General features: G+C 39.4%; 1 protein-coding gene across 1 annotated transcript in view; it reads right to left on the bottom strand.

Annotated features, from left to right (window-relative positions):
- Window positions 1-20,110, bottom strand: part of OSBPL10 (oxysterol binding protein like 10) — a 124,499-nt gene that overhangs the window by 3,148 nt on the left and 101,241 nt on the right. Inside the window, exons 8-11 of the mRNA XM_075143374.1 lie at window positions 13,081-13,564; window positions 4,125-4,311; window positions 2,506-2,688; window positions 762-915 (exon numbers count right to left, since the gene is read on the bottom strand). Coding sequence (XP_074999475.1) covers window positions 762-915; window positions 2,506-2,688; window positions 4,125-4,311; window positions 13,081-13,564 — 1,008 coding nt within the window. The remainder of the gene's footprint in view (window positions 1-761; window positions 916-2,505; window positions 2,689-4,124; window positions 4,312-13,080; window positions 13,565-20,110) is intronic.

Raw genomic sequence — 20,110 nt, 5'->3', positions numbered from 1 at the left:
TGCAAGAAAATTAGGGAGAGTTTACAAACAAGATTTATACATACTGGATCTGTGTATGTCCACATAAAAGCTAAAATAATACTAATCAACACAAGAAACCATTCCTGTCATCTGAAAATCCTGTGCTTAATGAATTTACAGGTAATCTGGGCGGGAGGGAAAAAATTACAAGGGGGAAGAGAAACAATGGGAAGATGCAACAGATGAACTGCTGGTTTAAACAGCTGAACGTGCTGGCTAACGTAACAACACGGTCACATAATAATTCCCTCAGTCAGTCTTCCCTTCCCCCTTTCCTCTAAGAAAGGGCAAAGACAAACTTAGTAAAATCTGTTTCATTTCAAGCAGATGAAACCCAAGACTGTGTTTAAGATGTCCATGCTTACTTACATTGGACAAATATCCCTAGATCATGTTCACTTTAGTATGCTGAGATCAAGATTAGTAGGGGATGTGAGTACACAGCATTTGCAAATTAAGGTGTGGATTTTAAGGCAAAAACATAGCTTTAAGTGCCTAACATTAGGTACCAAAAATTCAGGTTAAAATAAATCTAAGCTGAAGGAAAGTGAACAAGTTTACAATATGGACATGGAAAAATCCATTGCTCTTCCTTAAAGAGCTAGACTCTGGCAAAAATAGAATTTAAAACAATCAGTGGTATATAACAACACTAGCCCGTGGTGAAAACCACAGACAAATTCATTGTCCTGTATGCAGAAACATGCTCTAGAGTCTTTAAAATAAGACAACGGAAATACCTCTTTGGCAAAATATTTTGGTTTCCACGGCGTTGTAAGAGCCACACGTTGCCTCTCCTCTGCTCGCTGTCTCTCTTCAAGGCGGTGCTTGTGTTCTGTTGCTGCATCAATATTGCCTTCTTTCAGAGAATTGGTGACGTGTTGCCAAAGGTGCCTGGGTGATGGAGAAGAAGCACAAGCGACAGCGTGAGAACACTTCTGCCGCAGCCGAGTGCCTGGCTAGACAACAGTACAGTGAGAGGCAGACTGATGCCGTGTTCTCCATGCCATTTTTGCAAGTCACACAGCTTGTGAACCATCACTCTCCTAAGATATTCATCGCATTTGTGGACCAGATTTTCAGATTTGCTCAACTCCCAGTATTTTGCCACGCAAGTTAACTTTCTCAGTAGCTTTTGTCCATGTTCCTGACTCTTCACAACCTGAGCTTTTTTCTCAAAGCAGATGGATTTATTTTTATCATTGCCTGTTCACATTCTTTACTGATGATCCACCCCCAAATGACATGCGTTTATTCTGCGTTTATTTGCAGTTACATTTTTGAATTATAAGGGAATGTTAGCCAAAAGCCAAGAGTACAATAAATTGGGACACTGACTGTTCCCACCAGGTTACTAACAGAGGAATTGATGCACTGATTCTAGGGAGCCCTTCTAGGTCTGTGCTTTATATTCCCAGTTAACAATACTCATCAGTATATAACCAAACTTGTTTTTCACACAGCTGACCACATTCAGATGCAATGCCTCCTCACACTATGCTAGCCTAGCAGAAACTTTGCCCAGAAAAATACTGAGAAGAAACCGACTGCAGCTTTCACGTATTTCCAGGGGTGTTTAAATGAGTTTTTGTTCACAATCTGATAAACTGCATATCCTGCAGAAACACCAGATAGTTGTAATTTGCTTACTAGTACCAAAAAATACAATAAATACACTGCAGAGCTACTTTAAGTTTCCTTATTTATTCCAACCTTTCTGTTCCTAAACTACAGGGGGAAAATGAGTTTGTGGTAAGCAAGCATGTCTAGAAAGGAGGAAAATGGTATCTGTCCTTGCACAGTGACTCAAGACACACCTTTGTACAATAAAGAGAACATATTTACAGATAATAAAATGAAGCTTAACTCATGTTTTTAAATCCTCCAATAAAATGTTCCTAAATTCAATAAAAATATTGATTTCTCTGAAGATAAGTGTCAACAGTTATTGACAGTGAATAACAGAACAAGTTTTTTTCTAATGTACCTAGTCAGAGTTAGGCATGTGATGTGGGTGCTGAGAGCCTTAAAACCGTGTGTGTGTGTATGTATATTTATATCTCACATTGCATCACATTTTACATATTTTTATACCTATCTATATATTCTAAAATACATAAAACATGAAATTCCAGTGTAAATTATAAGATGCAACATTACGTGCAACAAACTGACTAATGTGACTACCATGTTACAATCACTCAAAAAAGCAGGTGAAAACACTGCATTACCATTTTCCAAATGCTTATTAAGACACATACAAGCACTTTCCCCCTCTACAAAATTGATGTATACGTCACTATAATGGAATTTATATTCCAAAGTGCATACTCCAATACACTGCTTCAGCTCTTTGTGCCTAGATTAACGTGCTGTAGGAAGCGAGGAGTTTTTGAACCACACCATTTATAACTGCAGTTTGCTTCCCTGTTCTATTCCCATCCAAGGTTCAGAAGCAGAACACTGCAACGCCTCTGCCCTTACCTTGATTCCAGCGGGCCTTGCTTTTCTATCGGCCTAATCTTTTTCCTGATAACAGGCAGTTTGTTAGTGTCAATCACTTTGGTTTCTCCGTTGCTGTAAGTAAATTCCAGCATACCGTTCCATTCTCCCTGTGCCTTGCATACAATGGTGTTAGTGGGATTGTGTTTCACTTCGGCTGTAACCCTAATTCAAGAGGGAAGAAAAAAAGACCACAGAAATAACTGGCAACATTTATTACCAGCACATGATAGCGCTACCACAGCTAAGGCTACAAGCAGCTTTCTACATCTACAAAGCAGTTTTTCAAGCAAAGTAGTGACTGTCTCCAAAAAGAAAGACTCAACCCAAAAAAGCTCTGCTAACACAGCAATAGCTTTTGGATGACATTTTCCCAAAGTACAGCAGTAACCCAACTTAAAACTCTGATACTCAGCCCTAACCCAGAACTGTTTACCTTATCAGCCTGAAAAACAACTCCTGACATTCATGTGACACTTTCAGTACACGTTATTTTCACACCTGAACATAATGCTGACAGATACCTATGTCAAAGACTTCAGGTACCTTTATTTTTGTCTTTAGCTCTGCAATTTTACTTTTCAGCTGCTGAGAGGCAATGATTAAAGGTACCTCAGTGGTCGAAGAACTGATCTGAGAGTGAGTAAAATAGATAGGTAGGACTGGAAAACCAAAATGCAGGGGAAAGTTTCGTGTGTGTGTGTGTGTGTGTCTATGAACATGTGCCCATGTGCTTCAGCAAGCCACGTCAAGTGATCTGTAAACTCAATTAAGTTTTAAAATTATTAAACTAATACAGCACAACCTTCCCCCATTTTCACTCACCCTGATGGCACCAATTATTAATCTATACCTTTTAAAAAAAACCCTGTCAAAACAGCCCATGTTCATATTTGCCTGAACACAATATTGAAATGGTTGACTTACATATAGAAGAATAATTAGATCAACTGAAATAAAACAGAGGTAACCACAGCCTTCTCATGGACACTGCTACAGTGCGCAGCAGAACAAGAAAGAGGTCTGTGTACGTTAATGATTGGGTCATCAACTTGAGCATGGAAGTCTATCATCTTGCACAGCGCCTCTTCACACCCTTAATAAAGGGGAACCAAAGACACATAAATAATATTTTCATCATCTGGAATTTCTGTGCAGAAGTGGGAGTCCCCAGTAGGGAGCTACCGCTATGGGCAGCGACACTTTCGCTTCTCTCCTGCTTACAGGAGCTCCACCTGGAACACCAGTTCATCTACAAGACTCTCACAGAAGCAGCAGCTGGTGTAGCAGAAATACTGCCTTTTCTATGTACATTCTTCTGATCCTGCACTTACAGCAATTTTTACAAGCAACAAAGCCTGGCAGAATACATTCACTTTAGTTTAATGAGAGAAATATATCCAATTCAGTTAAACAATATAAAATGTATAACTACAATAAACTGTGCACTAAAGCTGTAAGTCATCTCAGACACTAATAGGAAAAGAAATTCAGATATCTGCCTATAAAATACTCCAAGAGAAGATCCGAACAGATGCGCCAGAGTCCTTCCATTGAAATCCAGTAGCAGGTAAACAAGAATAAGACAGTAATTCCTGTACCTGTGAACCTTCCCCCCATAGAATGGCTTGGTGTGGAACGTGACCGTCGCAGAATAGCCCGTTCTGGCACAACTGATGTTGACTTTCCCTCCAAGCTCCACCCACGGGATGGTAAGTATCGAGCGAGCATAGGCACTAGGCAGGGTGAAAACATACTCTTCTTCATGTTCCATCAAGTAAAGAACACCTACGTAGAAAGAAGGTTGAAAGTGAAACGATAAAAGTTCACTGGTAAGACCTGACAGCCACTGACCAATTACTGTCCTTAAAATGTACTTCCACAGAGAGCACAACGTGCAACTCGCCTTGAAGGAGGGTACTGTCTGCTAAGAGAAAAAGTCTGCCCTCTGGAACAAATTTCTTCAAACAAACATTTTCAAAAGCACACAATCTGAATGTGTACCCTAGGGCCCTTCATGGTACCAAATGGATTATCAGAAAATCTGACTGGGTTCCTTATTTTGTGTTACTGACAAGCAATAACCTGTTCAAGCTGGAAAAAAATAACATTTGCTTGCAAAAAGCCATACTGAATATTCAGATGCCCACTCAATGTCATATCATAATCCCTCTCCAGAAAAAACATGGGCATGGCCAATGGACTCTTCAGTTCTCCATTCAATCAGACACGACCAGGACCTCCCCGCTAATTTCTTACCGATGCCTTTGTTGATGCCAGTGAAAGGCTCTCACTAGGTCTGCCTGGGTGCAACTAGGAAACATGCTTAAGGAAGCCACTTGAAATCTTCTATAAGTTTGCTCCTTCATTTCCAAATGCCCAGTTTCCCACACAGCCTTTGCAAAAGTCTTGCATAATCAACGAGGGGCCACCAGGGCCACTGCTGTATTACCACCAAGACCAATGTCTCTACCATGCAGGGAAAATTACTGGCAATTCTATTTCGTTCTGTAAAGGTTCCTCCACCTCCAGCATTATGGATTTGTAACTAAAAACAACAACATGCAGCAGCAGTAATTTTTCAAGGTTATTTGGAACTACAAAGAAAGTTGCATGTCTGATCAGATCTTAGCTTCCCCTGGGGTTAAGGATACAGCTCTATCCCCACCGTGGCTACACCCCCCCGCATTGTAAGATGACAATGAACAAGACAGGAGACCAGGCAAAGAGCACCTTAAACCTTGCACACAGAATTACATCATGCCAAGTATCTGTAGTATATTTTTGATTAGTTTTATACTCTTTTGTGTCCCATTTAATAACTGCCTAAAGGCAAAAATTACAGCTTTGAAAATAATTTTTCACAACAGGAATTGAAAATAACCCATCACAGGAAGTACTCAGAACCCAGAAATATTTGAAAAAAAAAATAATCAGGAAAATGATCTTGACATAGTAATAGTATCTGTTTAGAAACAAGATGAGCTTGAGCCAATTTGCCTTCACCCTGAGGCAGATAGGGGAAGAACACATTGGCAGTGCTATTGATTAGTTTGTCTGTCTGTTTAAGGGACACTAACTTTGCAAAGTGATCTGACATGTAATGATGGAAAAGCACTAAATAGGAACAAGGCACTACTACTGCCAACTTAAAAATAAGCCCTTAACGCTGTATGAAAACACAAACCTAAAAACATTCAAAATGTAAAAGCACAGAGCTGTAACAGAATCATCATCTTAAATATTGGCTCCAATTAATAGAACTAAACACAGGCACAGGAAGCTCTGCAACTTGTCACTTCTGCCTTCTGAAACCGTTCCACAGGAAAACATCTTTTGCAAACCAGAATAGTTCTATGCGGTTGTTCTCAGGACTTCTTCAACCTCAGCCTGCCAGCAACGACACAGCCAGCGCTTCTACTCCAGCAAGTTTGACACAAATGAGCTGGAGAGTGCAAAAGCACACACACAGAAAAGCAATCTCTTAAAAGGACCTTTAACCATTTCGCCTCGGCAAGTCACAAGTTCCTCGTGTCATGTGCTGAACCCTCACCGGCAGGGAACAGCCAGGACACAGCTGGAACACACACACACATTTTGCCTCAAGCTTCCTTGGCTCCGTCCCTGCAGGTAAAACCAGCTGAACATACTGCAGGAAGGCTGAACGACCCAACTCAGCCGGGACATGCAGCCAGAAAGAACTTCTACTCAAAAAGCTGACTCTGCTTATCAAACTCGTTAAATGGATGCTATAATAACATTAAATTAATAAAGAACAATCAAGAAGCCTTTTACCTAGATGATGATATTCAAAAAGGATCAAAGAAAGCTAATGAGCACTGATCAAACACAGAAAGGAAACCTGGCAGTCTGCAGTTGGGCATTTTCCACATAGAGAACTACAACAGGTTTTAGACTCACGTCTGTCAGCTTTCCTTTCTCCTCCTCTTCCCATTTATTCTCCATCTTTTTCATTACAGTCACGGGCAACAGACATGTAGCAGCAACCAGCTGCAGGAAATGGCCTGTGGTGCTACCCACGACGTCACATTTCCCCAGCCTTAATGGTCTAAGGACAGACACAATCCTCCCACAGTCAAAAAGCACAGTCTACCTGAAAGCATCAGCTTCCAACCTGACAGTTTTGGGGGTTTTGTTGTTGTGAGGTTTTTGTGTTTGGTTTTTTTTAAAAGACTGAAGGTCTAATAGCAGTATGGTGGACAGGTGTGGTGCTCACTACTGGGGAGAACCCCACTGTATTTATGAACCACACCTTCATGTGAGTTTCTCCAGATCCTCCTACTTCCCCGGGCCCAGCCATCCTCCTCTGACAGTCACTGCATGTCCCCACGCAAGAGGAAACTGCCATGATAAACACAATTTCCTTCTGGGTTAGTATGGTTTGCTTTTGTCTCTCTGATGGGATCGATAGCTTTTTTCCTCCATACTCGAGTGGGAGGGACGCAGAGCTCTAATGAACGCTGCCAAGCACACTGAAAAGTGAACAGCAAACAACAGCAGTGACCTTCAATGTAAATATTTAACCACCATAGCAGGTTAGATATTAAAAACTGAACGCAGCTCTCTTGGCAGTATTTTTAGCACCTGGTAGCATATTTTTTGAATTCCTTAAACACCTGAATAAATACATTTTTAATGAAGTGCTATCTCACTTGAAATATGACTCCAGCTCAATAATTATAATCTAAAAAAGAATAAAGGGAAAATTTGAAATATCCGCAACTTGATACTATTTTTATTATTAACGTGACTGTTAGTTTTGCACTCCATCGTTTGCAGAGTCCACATGCAAAACCTCATTTAACTGAAGCACCACGAAGACCGTAGCTGCACCACCATGTCTGAACTGAGACCCCTGCTCTCTTAGGGAAGAGGAAGCCAAAATGGCAGAGAGTCAACATTTGTAACTGCTACCACAATTTGAATTCAAGCCCTACCCCGCCGAGTTTAAATCTTGAGAAATTAAAGGCAGAATAACTAAAATCTAACAGTTATTTTTAAAAGCGTTGTGCACTCTTAACATCTGTTTATAAGTAACATTACATTGTGACTGATCTTTAAAAATATCTGCTGGAAAATACACAGGCTATTTTTCTTCCCTTGCTTCCCCACTGTAAGGGATTATTCATTTTTAGTTTAAAAATGGCTATAAGTAAATATACATGAAAAGTTGCAGAAGATTCTCCCATTTTCGGTAACGTTTCCTCCTCTCACATCAAAGAATTCTTTCGGAAACTGCAAATTCCTTTAAAAAAACACTTAAGTATTTATAGGCAGCTATTATGCATGGAAGAATGCACCAGATAAGTACTCTGGGAGGAACAGTGGATTTAGTAAACTGGTTTGTTAGAAAAAAATCCCACAGAGAAGGGTGAACTACTAAACTAGTTTATTAGAAAAGAATCCCACAGAGAAGGGTGAACTTTTTATAACAATTTTGAAATTCCCCCTTGAAATGTCCTCAACACCTTTTGCTCCTGCTTTTGACTAAGGCAACGTATTCACAGTCATGCTCCTTTCCACGACTCCTCAGCCTGCATTAAAGGAAGTGATGTTTGTGCCATATAATTTTCCCTGTTTGCCTATTACATGTCCCTCACTGATGCTGCAGCTTTGTGAATTGATTTTCCAGTAACACATATTGATGAAATACCCAGAGGAGACTCTGGATCAATAAGCTGCAGAACAAGCATGTGAAATTTAATGCTTCCCACTGATTGTATGGAGATCAATCTGAACAACAAATGATACGTGGGACATAAACGGCCTAGGGCAGTTTCCTAATTTAACAGGCTCTTCACACTGTCTGCGTTATTCTTAACACGGCACAAACAGGAGTAAGTTACGTACGGGATGAACCCCACACGGGTGTAGGGCCTCACCAGCCGCACAGATTCGCATGGGAAAACATGAGATGACAGAACCGGGCTCTTAGCGTCTCAAAAACGTTCCAGCGAGCTGTGCTGCACTGCTCGTTTTCCAAAGAGTGGAGCCATTTGCTAAATTAAGTAATGAGTGCCATGCCATACGGAAACTGTTCTGAAACCACTGGGCTAAAAAATATTAATACAAAAATTAGTACTAGGGAAATATTTCGGCAGCTCTAGTTGCATGGAGTAGTCAATCGTTCGGACTGGTAAATTAAAAAGTCACTAATGCCTCAAGAATAGAAATTATAGACCTGTACATCTATAAACACATACACATACATATATTTGAACAGAAAAAAACAAGAGAAAAAACTTTCATTGCTTTCTTTTAGATTTACCCCGGAAAGAGCACTGAACCTTTTCCCTACCTATCAAATCTTTTCAAGGTTGATTTCAATTTAAAAAATAATTTTTGGAAGCCTATACCTCACTAGTTTTTAAAGCACTTAAAATAGCAGGAGTGAAAACACAAGACATAACTAGCCACTTGATAATAAAGAGCAAACCACTTAAATGTACATTATGCTCTCTGCAAAATTAACCCGTGAGTCAAAGGTGATGCTTTTTGTTGGACTTCACTGCTTTGGAACAAAACCCAAGAGCAGAAAAGGAACACGCACAGCCCACACTGACGTGTGCTCACCATAGCCTGTTCAACTAAAGCATCCTTATCCTACAACCAGTATCTGTTTGAAGATTCTTTGGATCACGTAAAAAACATTAAATATTTACATTGACTCCCCCATCCCTTGCTCATTTAAATCTTAATGTGATCCTATTCATTACACTCCTCCCTCACTCTCTCATTAGTACATAATTAACATTAACCAGAATTGGGCACTGTGCACGCAACATGAATTCTTTTATGCAAAATGCCGTCTCTTCTATTCAGAGTAGCTTTCTCATGAGGAAACTCAATGCTGACTGCTCTGAAGAATGGGGGTTTTGTTATATAGTGAAGAAAAAGTTGAGACATTTTATTAGCAAGCCAGATTTAGAGCCCTCATAACCACAGATGAAGGGCTAGCATATAAAACAGCTTCTCACACAGATTTCCAGAAGTGCTTTCCTACTCATTCTGCATCTCTGCAACTGATACTTTGAACCAACAAACAAAAATCACAGACAGAAAAAAAAAAAAATCTTAGTCACTTTGAGATGCAACATACACTAAAAATTGTACAATTAAGATACTGAGCTGTACCCTTTGTATGACAGGACTATACTGTCCTCAAATCCCCTAATTCTTTAAACTCTTAGAGAAGCCTTTGTACTTCCATGACATCCTATTTCAGCATATCTACTGCTGCTTCTAACAACAAAGCATAAAAAGCAACATGTTCTATACATGTAAGGACATTGTGACAAGTTAAAAAAAATATGCTTCAAAGGCACCACAGAAACATTATCAGCATATTTCTTTCACAATAAGGTCCAAAAATTCAGTACTACTATATTTCTGTAAATAGCCAACTGCAGTAGAAAAAGCTTCATTGAATTGTTTGAAGACCACACACAAAACTATTCAGCAGACAGCAAAGTTTTGAAACAAATCACAGTTTTTTGTATTCAACACTAAGGTCACAACTAAGTTACAGCTCAAACAAAAATGTTCTGATAAATATCTGAACTAGAACAAGATGGTCACTTCCTACCACTGAATTACCCAAAACATTAATTGCAGCTCTCTAATGTTCTGTTGGAAGGAATTTTTTTTTCCTACATACATCAAATAGTACTGAATGAATGCACAGTATAATGAAACTACTATACCAACAACAGAATGATTTAAATGAAGTCTCAGAATGGACACAGGTATATTAGAGATATCAAGGAAACTGCCTTTCAAGTGGCATCATGCAGAATCTAAAATCCTTACTGATCTAACAAAAAGTCAAAGGCACTCACATGTACGTAAGTAAACTCCAGCAACAGCCAAAAAAAAAGGGTTGAATGCTCATAATGGGAAAAAAAAAAAAGAGGAGGAAGGGACAAGACAAAAAAAAATCAACAATAACATAGGATTAGTTTGGTCATCCAATGCACAGTAGCAAAAAAATAAACAAACAAAACCCACGGATTTCTATGATTCATGAGATGTCATTTTGTCTCTTATCAAAAGCAGGATCAGTCATACTTCAATCATTCCTAAGAAACTCGCTTAATCTGGTTTTAACAGTTTAAAATAAGATTCTACAACTTTACCAGCCAATCTTGTTGTCAGAAAGCTTCTCCTAGCAGCTAACTTTAGTTTCTACCTAACTACCTTCATATACCTTCTGACTAACAGCATGTTCTTCCTCAATCTGCTCTTTGCTAGACTAACTCACCCCATTTGAAATGCTGCAATGCATAAAATGTCCTTGAATTCAAAGAAAATTTTCCAAATTATATTTCACATTAAAAAATTATTAGGCTCGGCGTTACCAGACATGTAAATACAGACATAGTTTTTCCACATTGTAAGTCCAGCGGCTAATTTTTCTTGGTTCAGCAATCTATTCCCTAGTACTCATGCTGACCTCAACCTAATACAGAATTTATACTTACGCAGCCCATGAGAAAAACATCTGCACTAGATTCTAATTTTTGCACAGCTTGACAAATCTACACGCCAACTTAATTAGGAAGACTTTCCTGGGACTAAAATAAATTAAAAAAAAAAAATTAAGAAAGTGTAGTTTCGAGTGAAGAAACTGCACTGCGAAGCAAACATTTGAAACGGAGGCGGTCAGGTTTAGGCTGGCAATTTTCAGATAGTAGAAAAGCTTCAGTGGTACAACTTCTTGCTGCCTATTGCCAGTCCTCAACGTGCAACAGAAATGCTTGGGCTACACCGGAGTTTCTCATCACTTCCCAGAAATGCTGTCACCATGAAGCTGCATGCTTCTGCACTGCTTACGTGAACAAAAAAGACGAATGATAACTATAAATTGGTAAACCCAAACTTCCTCCCAAAATGCCTATCATAAAGACAGCAGCAAACCTTGCAATAAAAGGGTTCACCATTGCAGATGTTCCCCAAAGCCTGCCTCCACTCCTGGGATATCTCCAGGATCATGGGGGAAACACAAACACACATTAAACAATCCTTGGGGTAGGGAAGAGGTTAATTCCTAGACCCTTTCTCTCTCAAAACTGGGACACATCAGGACTTTGAAGTCTTAAATAATCCCCACAGTAGACACCCCCAATCCCAGGGAACTGGGGATTGCTGCTCTAGCAGCAAGAAAAAAAAATTTCCCTACTCCTACATAATCATAAGTGACTTTGTGTTTAATTTTCTTTCCATTAAATAGCTCCTTTCACTGAGAAAAACAGTACTAGAAACAAATATATACCAGAAAAATCCAGGAAGTGAAACCAATGACTCAGGCTGGCAGTAGCATAGTTGGGAGACAGACAGAAGGACCGATTTCCCTTCTGACATTCCCTTACAACTTCCTTAACTCCGTATTAAAAGCAAAATACCTAAATCATAGGAAGAAGGAAACAGCCATGCTGTTACAGTCTTTAACTACCACCACAATATCAAATCCAGTAGTAAGGAAGTTTCATGGCTCTTCTACAAAAAAGAGAATATATTGCCATCAGGAAAGAAGCTACTGTAGCCCTTAAGTTTGAGTTTGTTCTTTAGTTCTAGCTAGTAGAAATAGCAGAACATATCTGTATGTTTTCACCATAATTGTTTTGTTGTTATTAATAAGCAAAACCAAATCACTACATTTTCCATTCTACTTTTTTACTACTTTAATATCATATTATTTAACATAATGATGACAAAAAGCAGCATTTATCATAAGTTGTCCTGGTGCTTCTGAGACCAGAGTCTAAAAACTAGTTAAGACAAAACACTAAAAACCATACTCAGGAAATTAACCTCAAATGGCAAAAGGGACTGACTAAATTGATTAGAAACATTAAATCAATACATTAGCAGTCAGTAACAATACTGTTACAGGTGTGTTTATCAGTTCGGATTATCCATTAAGAATTTTTTATGATTCCCTGTATTTCTGAATTCACGTTGAGGAATGACTTCTCACAAAGCAGACTGTGTACGTATGATATAGCAAATCACGATTTATATCTTGACTACGTGACTTGCTATAAAGCTTGAGATAATACACTAACTTTGTAAACACTACAGAAACCATGATTCTTTGCAGAAACTATGAAAAGAGAATGTTAGGCTTAAGTAAAAATGTGTTTTTTCCTATTGCTTTGCTCCAGTTGTGAAACTGTCCCATACTGAATCACCTATTACTTTAAAAGTGAGCAAGACAAATAAAAATGTTCTTACAGAATATACTGTCAGTAGCCATTTGCTACTACAATTTAAGGTATGACTGTACTTCAGATATAACTAACAGTCACACATACATAGAAACACACTTTTGTATACATAATGTGTGTCTCACATTCTGTCTGGACAGAAAAAAGTTATATGAACCCTACAGTTTTAATTCCAAGCTTCACAAAAGCAAATAGCCACAAGGTTCAAATGAAAGGTCAGAGGGAGAGCAAGCAGGAAAATACCTGGATTTCTGTTGTGTTGACACCTACAACTTAGCTGAAAAAAACAAGATAAAAGCACATTTCTTACCTTCACCTACCATAGAAACGCCTATTGACATGCCCATAAACTTGCTTTTGGTCCATACGTGAGCGTTCACACACATTTTCTTCTCTTTGCACTCACAGTAAAAGCAAGATACCGGTGGATGATGGGATACTTGTTCAGCTACAAACCTCAGCTTGTAGCACGTGGACTGGTCCTGGCCAAACTCCTTGGTTGGGTCCTTAGAAACCGTGGAGACACCGTTAGTTCTGAATGCTTTCACTTTATCTTTAGGCACATCCCACGAGCAATGAAACGTTTCACCAATTATAGGGTTATAGGGCTTCTTGGCAACCGCTCCCTTTCGGCCTTCGTGAAAAGCTGTTAGATAATACTCCACAAAGCAGATAATTCTTTCCTCAGGAGTGGCTCCAGCTGCAATTGACAAAAACAGGTCTGGATGGGCCATGAAATTTGCATACATCTCCAGCAGGGATCTTTTCTCCAAAATAAATGTTGGAAGCACTACCTGTATGCAAAGCAGACAAAGGCAGATATGATTTCCCCATGATCATACTACCACGGGGAAAGGGGGGGGAGAACAGTTAAGACAGCTGCAATTCTGGCCCTGCCAAGTTTCGAGACAGCGTATTTTCCTCCCCTGCCACAGCAATTTCATTTTCTTTGCAGTGTAAATAATGAGCGAAGGAAAAAGCAGCGGCCTTGATAGCCATGCAGGCTGCTTCCTATTTCATTATGATTCTCAACAGCAGCTCACGCAACAGGGATGGGCTGTTCCGCTCACATGGAAATCTGCCTTTTCCTCTCCTCTCAGTTAACAAACCAACCATTGCTCTCCTTGTTTACAGGACATAAAAACATACTTTGATGTAAATTAATTTACGTCAAACATCAACAAACCCAACTAATCATAACCCTCCCAAAAGGGCAGGGCAGACCCTCCCAAACCACTAGAAGGTGAGTATTTTATATAAACATACACATCCCCAACCTGTAAGTGGTGGATAGTGCAAGGGGTACATCTACCCATTCTGTCAAACAACTGGGCTCCCAATTTCACCCCTGGGCCCTTGACCACCCACTGCACACGTATTAGGTCCCTTGCAGCCGCTACCAAACCAAGCCAACTAGATCCAACCAAAACCAAATCTCGGGCGTGTTTCCAAGGTTAAAACCATACCAAGGACTCCAAGAGGCAGGAAACCACTCCAGGTTTGACTCCCTCTGCCCTACTGTCATCATATGTGTCATGTCCCCTTCCACCTCCCAAGTCAAATCTCTTGCCACCTCTAGGCTCTCCTCCAGGCACACGGCACATCCCCTCAGTTTGAGATTGTACCATACTACTGTGGTGGGCCCCTGCATGCCTTCACCTTATTTCAGGCAAGTTGAAACAAACCAAAACTGCACAAACTGTTAGATTAATATCCTGGGACTACAGGGGCCCAGAAAAAATCTGGGGCTGAGCACTAGGCAGTCTGCAGTGGAGGGAGCCAGCCCTGAGTGATTTGGATGCAGTCTCAAGTGGCTCATTGAGCAACGCAGATGTTGCCAAAGTCACCCACTTAGGAATAACACTATTAAAAGTTTTCAATGAAACACCCTGGAGTGCACTGCAAGACAGGCAAGGGCTACAGGACCTAAAATAATTTATTTCTTTCCGTACCTTCTCCCTCACCCTCCACACCTTGTGCAGGACTGTCCCAGGGGAGGTCAGGGGTCGCTCCTGTGTGACCAACAAGGAACTTCTGGCACACACAAATTTGTCTAGAGTCAAAGTGGCTCAATGATGCCAGATGCAGACCAACAGCTGTCCCTTATTAAAGCAATTCTTCTGCTTTCCTCATTAATTCTTCATTGCATTTACTTTTTCCCTTTCCCAAAAGCAAGGGTTATTTACAGCAGGCAGGGAGCCACCCTTCAAACATAAACACATTTGCTTTGCCCCCTGCGGCCCCAGCTTGCTATTCTAAGTGGGATCAAAGCACAGTTCAGTCCTTTTGGATACCATGGATAACGAAATAGAAGCTGTCAAACTGTTATTAATCTTTTAGTTCTTTTCAAAGAAAACTTTTAAACATGAAAAAAAAATTCCAGTCGCAATGGCTCAAATGCAGTCTTAACAGCTACACAGGAAGTCAACATACCACCACTGCAAAAAAAAAAAAAATCAGATCACCGCTCCGTTTGGTAACATACATGCTCATTCGCTCTCTCCTTCTGTATATTATTTACACACATATAATCTTTTACAGGCTAATAATTTTTACAAGTTTAGATATAAATCAAGCAAAGTTCCATCTGTAATACTCCTCTGAGACTGTTCCGTAAGCCTTGAGGACCCTACATAGTCTCTAGTTACCAACCTAATGAGGCCCCAAAAGATGCAGGACCTTAATTTTACACTATGAGTGGCGAACTACTGCGTGTTAAAGACAGCCTACAGTCCCCCTGGTGGTGTGATAGCGAGGGGCTGAGGAGATTGGTTTTTAAAAGTGAAATCTACAACTTTGGAAGGCAAAGTGGAAAGGCAGTAGATTTTAGCTCTTTGAACAATTCCGTCTTACTTGCAGCATTCTCATTCTGACCAAATATGCATTATCTGATACAATCTTAAAAAATGCAATTCAGCATTACTGACCTTCAACACAGGATCTCATTTTAATATAAATTAAAGATCAGGTTATCAAAGGGGAAACTGAAAGCAAAACATAGGAAAAAAAAATCACTTCTGACTAGAAATAGTGACTATCATGAGTTCACTGCACAGACTTGAAGAGGCAGAGAAACTCATTTGAACAAACAGCACTCTGCATCTCATTATGTCCAAGTGTCTCTCTCTAAAAAGAGTGACCTTTATTAGCACAAATGGAGGAGAAGAAAACTACAGACCATACTTAAGATGATCCAAATTTTATGGTACAACATTAAGACTGCTGTGGTTTCATCCTGTTGACTTGATCACATAGTCCTTGTATCTACTCTCTCAAGTATTAGCTGTGTGCTTTGCTACATACTTAATACAGCTATGCCAAAATAGCCACTAAATGAGATGTTACCGATCACTGGACTTTTATTATTCAGTTTCAAGAATCAATTTAAAATCTGAACAAAGCTTGAACTCTAGCTCAAATGATCTTGCTTTAAAAGGCCAGCTAAAATGGAAACTACATCCTTAATTGTAGCAGGAAAGGATCCACTGCAAAACAGAGAATTGACCTGTTTCCTCAAAAGGAGACAGAACTACATATGAAAATTATTTGAGTTTTTAAGCTTACACAATCCCAGTATTACAAAATATGCCTAGAAAGCATTGCCTTTTACTAAATAATCTCATTGCCTGAAAGTTTCAATATGCAACACCACCACAAAATAACATAGTCCAAAAAAAAAAAAAAATCATCAATCACACCAGCCTTTTTTTTTTTTAATTGGTCCTATCTTGATTTCTGCAGAAATAAGCAAAATAGAATAAAATTTGGAAGCATACGGCATTCTTCTTGCCAGCGTTGGACTGTCACGTACTTGTGCTAGTACTCTAGCTTCCAAAGGAATGAGGTTTTCAACTCTTCTGCAGCCAAGCAGAATGCACTGTCCAGAAAAATACACTTAAGACCTATGTTCTTTATACTGGTCTTGGACTACAACAATTTTTTTTTTTGTAATTGCATAAAAAGTCAAAACTGCCTAATTTTTTTGTCTGAGAAAAAGCCAGCAAGACAACCAAATGGACAAAAGAATCTCTCTAGAATGAATACCAAGTTGCCAAAGTCTGAAGAAAAAAATCTCCTGGTTGCATTCGAAAATGTTAGAATAATCTCTTCTTATTCTCTCTCAGGCTTCATGTGAAAAGGAAGCAGTTTAACAGGCATTCTTCCCTTTTCATTGAGGTTCAAAAGAAGACATTGGTTCAAAGCTTGATCGTAACCTCCTAGGTTTGAATTCACCTATACTTAATTAGATCTGAATGCAACTGGGAAAAGTAAGAAGAGAGATAAGAACAGAGATATTTATCCCCCCTACTATTTACTGCAAGGCAAAACATGGGAGTCAGCACCATTCCCTACTTTTTTCAGAAATCTGACCAAGGTACCCCAAGCTGAGATGTCCTTCCTGAGGTACAAAAGCTTTCCACTGTCATCTATGTCACTGTGGGAATAAAAGACGCTATTTTCATCCCACTTACATTTTAAAATTACAAGGTAAAAAGAATATTGACAAGCAAATAAAAAACTTACGACATCGTGAACATACTACAATGTTAATTTACAACAGGTTGATATTCTGCAGAATTACTGGCAGCCCTTTATTTTTAGCACATACTAACTGCGTAGGGAAGGTGAGGGAATGAGGGGGAGTGATCACCCATCTGCACAAATTGTTAGCATTCATTTCAATCCATTAGATGCCATTTGCCAACACATTTATCAGGCTGTCAGTGATTTTTGGTGCTATTTTTCATTTTTTAGAAGTCCAAGGAATCAACAATTTAGAAACTTATTTTTTCTCCAGCAATTCCAATTTTAAATGAGGTTTAAAGTCCTAGCCCAGTCCACGGCATCAATCAGTTTTGTACTATATTCTGCTGCTGTGAACTGCTCCCCCACCCAACTCTCTCTAGCAGCTATTGAAGTCTATTCGGCCACCACGGAGCCTAGCCTGTTCTAGCAAATGCCCATGCAGATTGTGGCTGTTTTCCTTCACTGTAGATTTTTACTGTTTAACTCCTCATCAAAAGCCATGGCAGCATGACACATTTCAAAAGTGAAGCACCTCTGCAACATTAAATGTGGCTATCGTCACTGGGAAATTCATGTCAGCACAGGCAAGGCCAACAGTAACTTACACAACCACCCCAGAGGAAAAGGAAAAGATGCTGTTTCCTCTGATAGGGTACATGAAGGTAATGATTATGCATCCAGAACCAAAAGCCACCAAGGGCTCAGAAGAGCTGTTTGTTCATGTGCCTACCATGTTACAATCCATAGCTCACAAAACGAGCCAAATAAACAACCCTAGGGAAGAAGGCACAGGAAAATGGAAACATATAAAACATCCTCCAATATTAGCAACTACTGTGTCACAACCACTTCCAGCAGAAGCTGACTAGCATCAAGGCTATCTGAAATCTGATTTTCAGAGGAATAATGAAAAATGAAAAGAGGTGCAGCCAACAAACGAAGCTCTATCGTCACACGTCTGTGGCCGTAAGGGCCTCATGTCAGGAAGCAACGTTAATAAAAAAAGCAGCCAGCTGTCTTGCAATTTATTTTTTTTCAGTCCTCAAAATGGTCAGAAAAGTGATGTGCACATGTGGCATGTCTCATTAGTACTCATCATATGTGTATTCATGCATCACACAGACTAGAGATAGATCTAACTCTGCCATATGCCTGTTCCTCTTTTCAGACTGTGGGTCTTATATACACACATTCATGCGTGCTAATATTTTGTCATACTATAGATCTGATAATATTCATCACTATCCTCAAAAACTGTGCTCTAAGAACACCATGTAAGAAATAGGTTATAATATATATTTACTTTCCTACTTATAAGTGTCTACACTGCTCTTACTTACAGGAATTTCTCTTATTTACATTAACTGTGTGTCTTTGGGGCTTTTGCCTCCTCTGCTGTGACAAAAAGTTGACACTGGAAATCAGGGAAGAAATATCTTGTTCACTACCAAAGACAAAACGTTTTGAAGACACAAGAACAATAGATAAGGAATCTTAGTCTAGTTTAAACATTATGGACTGAGACAGCCTTAGCAAACAAACACAGAGAAGAGGAAAAGCTATGAAAAATTGAGGAATGTAAGAAAAACAAAACCAAAAATCAACTGTACATAACCCCAGACATACTAAGAAGTGACAGGTATAAATTATTCACAAATGAAATGACGAAACTTTTATTCTATTTAGAAAAAACATGAATTTCCATGCAGCTACTCAATAGCTATACTTAGCAACAGATCACAGGATTGCTCAGTCTTAAAAAATGTAAGTATTTTTAAATACTGTCAATTGTTCCAGAGGAAGCAGAAAACACCATATTGAGAAAGACTTATTTTGTAAGAAAGTGATAGTAAAAATAGATTTTGATTAGTATGTAAGATCAGAAGGAAAGCAGATGAACTCTTCAGAATATCAAAATGCCCATGAGAATCTCCTGCATAGCTATCTCCTGCACAAGGGTAATTCTCTAGTCATTCCAAACTTTTTTATTTGTGGAGGGAGTAAGTCAGAATGAGCTCTTCTCATTTGTAGAAGTGGGTTATAGAGGTTTTATTTGCCTTTTTTTTTTAAAGTAGAAAACCTTGTGGAAGGAAAGGGTATTCCCTATCTTTACAAAAACTCACTTGATTATTAAGTCCCAAAAGAAGGTTTCACTGGAATGTAGGACTATTCAAAAGAGGCATTCCCTGCTTCCAGAACATCTACCTCATTTCCAAAATTCTAATGACTTATGGGAAATTTCTCAGACACCATAACTTCTCTGATCATAACAGTATGGATAAGCTCATAACAATACCGGTTCCAGGACCAGAAGGATACACAGATTAAACCGGTGAGCTGCTTAGCATGATACATTGAACAGTGATACATTGAAGACTGTGATTTCTTTACCATCATGGTTTTTTTGAAGCTGCCAAGTAATTAAATGGCATCCAATCCACAAAGCAGTAACTCGAGCACGTATCTCCTTCATCCATAAAACTGACATTATGGTTCCTCAAACACTCAGTGCACCCTGACTTAACATACATGTGGGATACATACACAACATATGGTTGCTTTGAAAGACTTGGGAAAAAAAAAAAAAGGAAGAGCTTCGGAGGTTTTTTCTTTTCCTTTTCTCTTTCCCTTCCCCCGACCCTATCCCCCCATCCCCAAAATATCTGATGTGGTCACTTCATGTGAAAGCCTGCCTAGCAGGAGACAGCACTCCATAGCTCTCTGGAGCCACACCTTTACGAAGAGGCAAACTTCATTGTCCATGGGGGCAAAACATGCTCACAGGAATCACACAGGTGCACATACACACACAC

Source organism: Calonectris borealis, chromosome 2 (genome assembly GCF_964195595.1).
Source record: "Calonectris borealis chromosome 2, bCalBor7.hap1.2, whole genome shotgun sequence".
Taxonomy (NCBI): domain Eukaryota; kingdom Metazoa; phylum Chordata; class Aves; order Procellariiformes; family Procellariidae; genus Calonectris; species Calonectris borealis.
This window is presented reverse-complemented; position numbering and strand designations above follow the sequence as displayed.